The sequence below is a fragment of the Centruroides vittatus genome, unplaced genomic scaffold (assembly GCF_030686945.1).
Source record: "Centruroides vittatus isolate TY-2023 unplaced genomic scaffold, ASM3068694v2 scaffold_1015, whole genome shotgun sequence".
NCBI lineage: Eukaryota > Metazoa > Arthropoda > Arachnida > Scorpiones > Buthidae > Centruroides > Centruroides vittatus.
In genome coordinates, this window is record NW_027122666.1 from 3,855,699 (window position 1) to 3,865,677 (window position 9,979).

Sequence of the window (9,979 nt, forward strand, 5' to 3'; positions counted from 1 at the left end):
TATATATATTTATTATATATATTTATTATATAGTGTATTTAGTGTGTGTTGAATAATAAAAGATTTAATGTGATAAATATACCTATATTAATATTAACCATATAATATAAGCAAGTTTTTTTTATAATACTTTGGAATAATTCACAAAAATAAATTATTCTTAATGAAACAGTGAATTACTTTTTTAAATCAAACAGCTTTATGCATGATGTCTGGTCAATTTACTAATTAATTAATCAATATTTCAACTTAATTAATCAATATTTGTCAGACTGCATAGCAATTTTAGTCATTATTTATAATGGCCAGGCATTATGAATAATAACCAATTAATCATTTGGCCCATAATATATATAAGAGAAACAAGTTGGCTTTATAAAAGTAAAAAATTGGAAAATTTTCATAATTTATGTGAAACATTTTAATTTTCAATTAAAAACTTAATATTAGTACATTATGCAATAATTATCTGAAGAAAAAAAAGATTAACATAAATGCTAAAATAGTAATGTAACTATTTTGCTGGAAATACATTCATATTATTAATTGAAGTTTAATAAAATATTTTTCATTTACACCAGTTTATTTCATAATTCATAACAAAAACTTGTTCATTATCTTCTTGGCAAAATTTTCATCCTCAGTGGTACTTTTGGACGAAGTACTAATTCACATCCCATAAGAATTCGATCTCGTGGATCTAAAGATACTAAACTATATTTACGCAATACTCGAATAATTATTACTTTCACTGATAGTTGAGCATACTTCTGGCCTATTAATAAAGATTTCAGCATTATACACTATCATTTAATAAATTTACAAATGAAAAACTATGTATTGAATAGACATACCTATACAATTTCTGGGTCCTGCAGAGAATGGTATATATGCGAATGGGTTTCTGGAATGAGAATTTTCAGCGGAAAATCTATCGGGATCGAATACTTCCGGATTTGGAAACACTGCAGGATCTCTATGAAGTTCATACAAGTATAACAAACAAGTAGTCCCTCGTGGAATGCAATAATTGCCTACAGGTTAAAAGTTTAATTATATAAAGTTTAATTATTTGAAAGGCATCTACAACAACGCGACAACCAAACATATTCAAGCAATTTAGTTAAATATTTAACTGATGAATATTAAATTCTAAAATTTTTCTTTCAGCCGGGTGACTGAAGCGTTTACAATTCGCTCGACCAGAATCGACTCAAACTTCTTCGGATGAAAACATTGACACTAATAACCGATAATTGGTGGCCGTTTCCTCTTAGTCAATAAAAATCGTTGGTAGATTTTTTCAAAGTCAGGAATGGTATCTGTCGAGTATGATGATCGCATGCCTCACAATTGTGATAAAATATTTATTACTACAAAAATTTAACAATTTAGAATTTATCGTTAATTTTCGTAGGGCACTTACGTTATGTATAATTGTAATTAGTCTACTTCACCTGCAGAACCGTGGCGATAACTAAGATAAGAGCTATTTCGACAAGCAATTCCATAAGATTTCGTTGAACGAACAATATAATTTACTGTATATTTTCGAGTTGTATTTAATATAGTACGTATATAAAAATAGTATTATATGACTATACCGTACAGATTAAATTTAATAGTAATTCAAAAACTGTTTTTATAATGGAAGACGAAGATACATTCTTTAAGCATACCTCATCATTATTTCAACGCTGTGTTTAAAATAGGAAACATCAATATAATTCACAACGTCCTCTAGTGTTAATATTTCAGCTTACTTGTATTCACAGAATTGCAATATGATTAAAATAATGGCTGACGATCACAATATAAAAAAAAATGAGAAGGCGATATCAATTAACACAACATGATATCGGACATGTTAAGATATTGACGAAAGAGGAGGCTTACTTCCTCGTAGTAGAACTTTCTTTCTGAAACAGGGCAACGAAATGATAATAGTATGTACTAGGATTGTACTAGGATGTATTGTCAACCGTGGTGCAATTGGAAGACAGTTCTCCATTGAACTGTATTGTCTTCCTTAGTTATCCATAGTTTTATATATGCTTTTGTTTAATTTTACTTTGTTATCTTTAAAATTACCGACAGGTAAGGTTCAATATTTTAATTTCTTCTTCTAAAGTAACAGTTTCAGTTTCGTCTTTATCACTCGCCAAAGTAACGAACAGAGAAAGACACTACTATAATTAAAATCGAATAAAAAAATAAAATTTATAGACACAATTTGTGTATATATTTTTTAACTTTCTCCGCCCTGTGGACACTAATGGGATTATTTTTAGTATTTTCATTATAGGATGACCAAAATGCTCCAGAAAGTTCGTCACGGACATATTGGATCTCTCCCTCATCACCCGATCGACCCATTATGGGCCCGACCGACACCACGATAGGTATGATTCATAGGCCCTTTTAGTGCCCACAGAGCGAAAAGAGTCAAAACATTAAAAAAGTCTTTATTTTGGAAATTAGCAGTAATAGATAAGAATGAACTCTAAATTTCCATTATAATATTAAAGTATAACAAAACTAATCTTCAAATTACCGACTTGTACATCTTCTAATAGCTCTCTCCCTATAACAGGTGCACTCGGATAAATTCGCAAAGATTCCTAAATGAAAAGAACGAGAAAGTATTAAATATTATTTTAAATACATCATACACATTTTGTTTAAAATAAACTTTCTTTTAACACGCAATCTAAATATTTAAAATGTTTTAAGTGTTCCGGTTGCACAGGACTATCGTTTTCTTCTCCGAAGAACGAGTCAATTTCATCTTGCAATTTTTTCTGTATATCTGGATGAAGACCGAGAAGATAGAAAATCCAGCACAGATTAATAGCCGTGGTGTCGTGTCCCTGTGTATGAAGAATACCTTGTAGTGTATCAATTTATTCTACAACTTAACTAGTAATAATATATTGAAACTAACACCAAACATGAAGAGATTAATTTCATTCAAGATATCTTCTTCTGTTAAACTGCGATCTCGAAAATAATGATGTAGAAGCAGGTCCATGAAGACTTTTTTCTTTTTAAAACTTTCATTAACAGCATTATCATTAAAATCGTGGGATATGTTATGTTTTGTTGTTAGAAATTCTTGTTTTTTCTTCTCAAATATCTGAAAATAATCAGATAAATTTACATTATATTTGTTTGCTTTATATATTAATAATAATATAATAGAATATATAAGATTTATAAAAGGCTTTAGAAGACATTAAAAAGCAGAATGAAAAAATTTTATCTATATTTTCAACATGCTATAATTGATTAGAGTCTCGTTTGAGTAGCGTAGCATGGTTTACATTTATTATAATTATACGATAGTTGATAATAATCTGTTGTTACATATTGGTATTATCGCGTTTAAATGATGATCAAATAAAATAATATGACGTTCAGCACTCCGTGCTGGGTATTATTCCTTGGTACAATTAAAAAGGTTGATCAAGCATACGCGTTGCGTAGTTTTTGGGATGGGTAAGTATAGAGCGTTACGTAATTTAATGACGATCCTTTATTCGAAAATTTAGATACAAAAATATGTTTACACAGAAATATGCACTGCTGTCCAAAATTAAATGAATAAACGGCTTTTTGAATATAACTCTAAAATTACCGAAATTAAGGAGACCGAAATTAGCAAACGTATGCAAATTTATTCTACAAATTCACCTATTACAATCATTTGTTTCGGCACCTAAAAATATTCAAATTTTTCTGCAAAGAAGTTATAATGTTATTTTTGGTTATTACATTTAGTATAACCAAAAATAACATTATAACTTCTTTGCAGAAAATTAAAGCCTCAGAATGGATTATTAATCTTTGTATGTTATTCATAGAAAATAATTATTTTGAGTATGAGAATAAATTTTACAGCCAAAAAGATGGGATACCGATGGGCACTTGTATAGGCCCAAGACTAGCGGAGATTGTCATGATAGAAATGGATAAGAGAATTAGAGACATAAAAAGCATCATATTTTACAATAGGTACGTAGACGACTGCATAATTATATTCTACAATAAGCAAACTAGTAAAAAATTAATCCTAGAATATGTCAATGCTATAGAAGAAAACAAAATTTGAAGCTGAAATAGAAGAGAATAATAGATTAAATTATTTAGATATAACAATAATTAGAAATAATAATAATTTAGAATATAAAAAATTTATAAAACCTATGCAGATACCGAAAGTATTAAATTATAAGTCTAATGACCCTCAATCGATAAAATTTAATATATTTAAAATGTACACAAAAAAAATTAAAAATGGAACGACTTATTTACAAGATCAACAGCTAGAAATAGAACAAATAAACAAAATGTTTTTATTAAACGATTATCCTAAGAAAATATTTTTAAAAATGGAAGGATTGGATCAATAATCAAGCTAATAGAAATATTAATTTTAATAAAGACAAAAAAGGTGTAAATTTTACTTATATACCAAAAATATTCGAAAGAGTTAAAAACATTCTAAAAGATAAAGTAAATTTATTCCCGGAAAAAATAATTTGTTTAAAAAAAATTTATATTATAGGTCAAATAAGAAATTAGATTTAATGGATGAAAAATAAGTTGTTTATTCGTTTAATTGCAGTTGTGATCCTAATAAAACTTATATAGGGAAAACCAAGCGAAAGTTAGGAACAAAAGAGCATGTACGAGCCATAAGAGATAATTATGCAAATTCTGCAGTGGCTGAACATTGTAATAATTATGGTTGTCAAATAAAATTAGATACAGTAAAAATAAAGAAAAAAGAACCAAATAATTATAAAAGGCATTTATGTAAATACATAAGTATCAAAAAGAAAAAAATAGAATAAATAATAATTTAGGCAGGATAATCCACTAATCATGGGCAGCCATCTCAGATAACGAATGCGTATAAATATGTTGATGAGTTCAATACGCACCAGTATTATGAGTTTTGATAGAGCATTGTGAAGAAAAAAAGGTTTCCTTTAGAAATAAATTTAGTAGTTTTACAAAAAGGTTTTAGTTCTTATAAAATAATTTTAATTTCTAAAATAGGAATATGAAGCAATTTAAAATTGAATACAAAAACCAATTATTGTCGGGAATTGGATGCTTGTATAGCGTAATTTTTATAAATATATTGTAATAAATTAATTTTAATTATTTATCTGTTATTTTATAGTTAAACATTATAACCATTGTAATTCTGCTGATGAGGAACATGATAGCCCGAAACACAGATGTGAATCGATGTATGTGTAAAGGTAGCTTAATAAAGAAAGTGTTTTCTTTAAGAACTTTTTCCTCAATTCTTGAGTAAAAGCTTAACACCAGTATAATTGTCCTATTAATAATTAATGTCCACGTTGACAGAATATATAATAAGAAACTAAATAAGTACAGTAAGGCAATAATAATAATGCACTTCACGTGTTTGAGAGAGGCATCCTGACTTCTCAAAGATTTAGGAACTAGATCCATAAACCCTATGTAAAACTTTTAAGGGGTGCAATTAATTCCAATTTATTTTTATGATGAAACTTGTCCACATATACCAGTGCTGGTTGATGAAGTCTTCGAAAGTGAGGATATTCAGAAAATAGATTGGCCAGCTAGGTATCTTCACTTGGATATGATAGAACTTGTCTGGGGTGTCCTAGGTAGACGCGTTAGGTCTCGTCACCCTCTCAAAACCCTCGTCAAGCTAAAATTCGCTCTTGTGGCGATAAATCCCATTCCTCCAAAAGACTTCCTCCAAAGCCTGGTTTTCAGCTTGAAAGCTCATTGTGAGAACTGTATAGCAGTTGGAGGAGACCATTCTTCCTATTGAACTCTTATTTTTCCGAGGTTGGCTGCATTATTATTGTATATATTCGGCGTAATTTGCATAGTTGATCCGTTAATTTTCGTCCGATGGCGATAATTATGTTTAATTAATTTTCTGAAGACAAAGTCCTTTCCGGAACATGGGACCACCATTTTTAAGTTCCAAACATTACACTTTTGGCGACTGACCTTTCCTTTTAGGCTACTGGCCGCCAAACAGTCCTTTAAAAACACAAACATATATCCAATTAAAAATATTAACATTTGTAAAGAAGCAGGAACTGGTAAAGTACGGACGTCTTCTATTCTCCATCATGCCTTCTTGGGGTTGGTTCGGCTTTTATCTACAACGAAATAGGCGCTGGTAAAATGTAGATGAGGAAAGCTACCCCCTGGCGACGATATTTTAAAATTATATTCGTTAATTTTCGTCCGATGGCGATAATTATGTTTAATTAATTTTCTGAAGACAAAGTCCTTTCCGGAACATGGGACCACCATTTTTAAGTTCCAAACATTACACTTTTGGCGACTGACCTTTCCTTTTAGGCTACTGGCCGCCAAACAGTCCTTTAAAAACACAAACATATATCCAATTAAAAATATTAACATTTGTAAAGAAGCAGGAACTGGTAAAGTACGGACGTCTTCTATTCTCCATCATGCCTTCTTGGGGTTGGTTCGGCTTTTATCTACAACGAAATAGGCGCTGGTAAAATGTAGATGAGGAAAGCTACCCCCTGGCGACGATATTTTAAAATTATATTCGTTAATTTTCGTCCGATGGCGATAATTATGTTTAATTAATTTTCTGAAGACAAAGTCCTTTCCGGAACATGGGACCACCATTTTTAAGTTCCAAACATTACACTTTTGGCGACTGACCTTTCCTTTTAGGCTACTGGCCGCCAAACAGTCCTTTAAAAACACAAACATATATCCAATTAAAAATATTAACATTTGTAAAGAAGCAGGAACTGGTAAAGTACGGACGTCTTCTATTCTCCATCATGCCTTCTTGGGGTTGGTTCGGCTTTTATCTACAACGAAATAGGCGCTGGTAAAATGTAGATGAGGAAAGCTACCCCCTGGCGACGATATTTTAAAATTATATTCGTTAATTTTCGTCCGATGGCGATAATTATGTTTAATTAATTTTCTGAAGACAAAGTCCTTTCCGGAACATGGGACCACCATTTTTAAGTTCCAAACATTACACTTTTGGCGACTGACCTTTCCTTTTAGGCTACTGGCCGCCAAACAGTCCTTTAAAAACACAAACATATATCCAATTAAAAATATTAACATTTGTAAAGAAGCAGGAACTGGTAAAGTACGGACGTCTTCTATTCTCCATCATGCCTTCTTGGGGTTGGTTCGGCTTTTATCTACAACGAAATAGGCGCTGGTAAAATGTAGATGAGGAAAGCTACCCCCTGGCGACGATATTTTAAAATTATATTCGTTAATTTTCGTCCGATGGCGATAATTATGTTTAATTAATTTTCTGAAGACAAAGTCCTTTCCGGAACATGGGACCACCATTTTTAAGTTCCAAACATTACACTTTTGGCGACTGACCTTTCCTTTTAGGCTACTGGCCGCCAAACAGTCCTTTAAAAACACAAACATATATCCAATTAAAAATATTAACATTTGTAAAGAAGCAGGAACTGGTAAAGTACGGACGTCTTCTATTCTCCATCATGCCTTCTTGGGGTTGGTTCGGCTTTTATCTACAACGAAATAGGCGCTGGTAAAATGTAGATGAGGAAAGCTACCCCCTGGCGACGATATTTTAAAATTATATTCGTTAATTTTCGTCCGATGGCGATAATTATGTTTAATTAATTTTCTGAAGACAAAGTCCTTTCCGGAACATGGGACCACCATTTTTAAGTTCCAAACATTACACTTTTGGCGACTGACCTTTCCTTTTAGGCTACTGGCCGCCAAACAGTCCTTTAAAAACACAAACATATATCCAATTAAAAATATTAACATTTGTAAAGAAGCAGGAACTGGTAAAGTACGGACGTCTTCTATTCTCCATCATGCCTTCTTGGGGTTGGTTCGGCTTTTATCTACAACGAAATAGGCGCTGGTAAAATGTAGATGAGGAAAGCTACCCCCTGGCGACGATATTTTAAAATTATATTCGTTAATGTTTGCGATACTTAAAAATGTTTGGTCCCATGTTCCGGAAAGGACTTTGTCTTCAGAAAATTAATTGCATAGTTGATATTTTTCTTGATCATTTTTTATCCATAGGCTCGGTTTATTACTCGTTGAATAAACTATTGTACAAATTTCTTAAATTTTAATAAAGTAGTATATGTGGTAGAAAATTATAAATTTTGTTTCTTCACTTAATTTTGGACACCAGTGTAGTTCTTATATTTAGATATACAGTACTTTTAAAAATAAAGATGTTCGTGCTATTTTTATCCAAATTTTATCATTTATACAATATTCTTCAAAATTATAATTTATCTAAAGTTTACTCTAACATTTTTAATAGTAGCAATGTAATTTGTAAAATAAATAAAATCTTACTTGTTTTCCGAACATCTTGAGACGTTCTGCATGGTATAGAAATTCTTTTCCAGTTGTCGTAAAGAAGAATAAAAAATCAAACCATAGCCAGGGTTTAATTGCTCTAGATAAGAACAATTCTCCTACTCTAAAACACGTAAAATTACAATATTTAGTAGTATCATCATCATACGTAACAGTTTTAACAAAAATGTATACAATTTATTTCTTTGCAGAAAATTAAGAGGGTAACAGTAATAGTTTTCCATTAATTGATTTATATTATGGTTTATTGCTTCGTGCTCCATATGATCTTGCGGCTTAGAAATGAATCAGTCAATGACAATGTACACGATTTATAAATAAATTTATATACGTTTTTGAAACAACCATTAAAAGCATACCTTTCCAAATTATTTCTATATCCTCTGTCTTGACAAATTTGTGAATTTAATTTTACACCCATTGCTGTTTCTATAAAATATATTGTTTATAAAATTAGAATAAAAACGATATAGATACAATATATGATAATGTATACAGGTAACTAACCACAAATAATATCTAGATTGCATCTAGTGATAATGGGTACGATATCAACCCAATCGTGGTCAACGCAATTGTTCATTATATCTAACATAATTGAGCAATGATCGTTGAAAATTGGGAAAAAGTCTTCCAAAATTTTAAAGTGGAACGAAGGAGTGAGAAGTTTTCTTCTGGCTCGCCATTTCGATCCAGAGCTTTATTTTGAAAAAATAAAATATCAGTACAATACTAGTGAACTACAATATTTATATTTCTTTAGCATTATACCTTGTAAATAATCCATCCTTAAGCCATGCGTTAAGAAATCGATATTCTTTGGTTTTATAAATGTTCACATTGCTGCTTAAAATTGTCTTAAGAAAACAAAAATTACTATTTTAGCTTTTATCGAATCAAAATTTATATTTATAATTCTCACCTCTAAAATTTCAGCTTTATAAATTGTGACGACAGGATATATCCCCATATATCCGCGAAAGAATCCATTCTTGCGATATACTTCCGCCCAAGAACTCAATAACTGAAGATGCCCTAGAAATATTGAGTTTTTTTAAATTGTGAATTGTTCTCAAACACCTATAATTAATTATATGATATCTAGCAAAATACAAACATTTACAACTAATCTTGTATTTATTTATAACATGGGAACACGACTACTGCCGTTAATCCGTAGATGTGTATTGTATGTTTATGACATATTTTCGGCGTCAAAACTGACATAAATTAATTATAAGGCAATAACCGAGAGTTAAAAGTAAAAATTTCATTATAATATAATAATTTAAGTTTATTGTCATCATCTTTGAAATATCGAGTAGAAGATTCTAATAATATCTTCCCGACATCTTTATTTTAATTTGGATCAAGTTTGTTTTTTAGAAAAAAATGCAAGAAAACGTTCACCTTCCTCTGTTTATTTTTGGGTTTGTTCATTATTGTAATTTTAATTCGACATAAACTTCGGCAGGAAGTCATTTCCAATAAAATTTATTATAAATTTTATAGTACTTGAGATTGATAATTTATATTAATAACTATTGAAGGTTGGTGAACCTCT

At 30.4% G+C, this 9,979-nt stretch overlaps 1 protein-coding gene across 1 annotated transcript; it reads right to left on the reverse strand.

Annotated features, from left to right (window-relative positions):
- Positions 1-581: 581 nt before the first annotated feature.
- LOC136986287 (cytochrome P450 4c3-like) lies at positions 582-9,566 on the reverse strand. The gene is made up of 11 exons (XM_067283783.1): positions 9,539-9,566; positions 9,338-9,450; positions 9,187-9,272; positions 8,923-9,113; positions 8,775-8,844; positions 8,392-8,518; positions 2,945-3,136; positions 2,691-2,870; positions 2,555-2,621; positions 855-1,034; positions 582-775 (listed from the first exon to the last, which is right to left on the reverse strand). The coding sequence occupies exons 2-11, from the start codon at positions 9,383-9,385 to the stop codon at positions 615-617; spliced, it is 1,302 nt and encodes a 433-aa protein (XP_067139884.1). The 5' UTR covers positions 9,386-9,450; positions 9,539-9,566; the 3' UTR covers positions 582-614.
- Between the last annotated feature and the right edge of the window lie 413 nt (positions 9,567-9,979).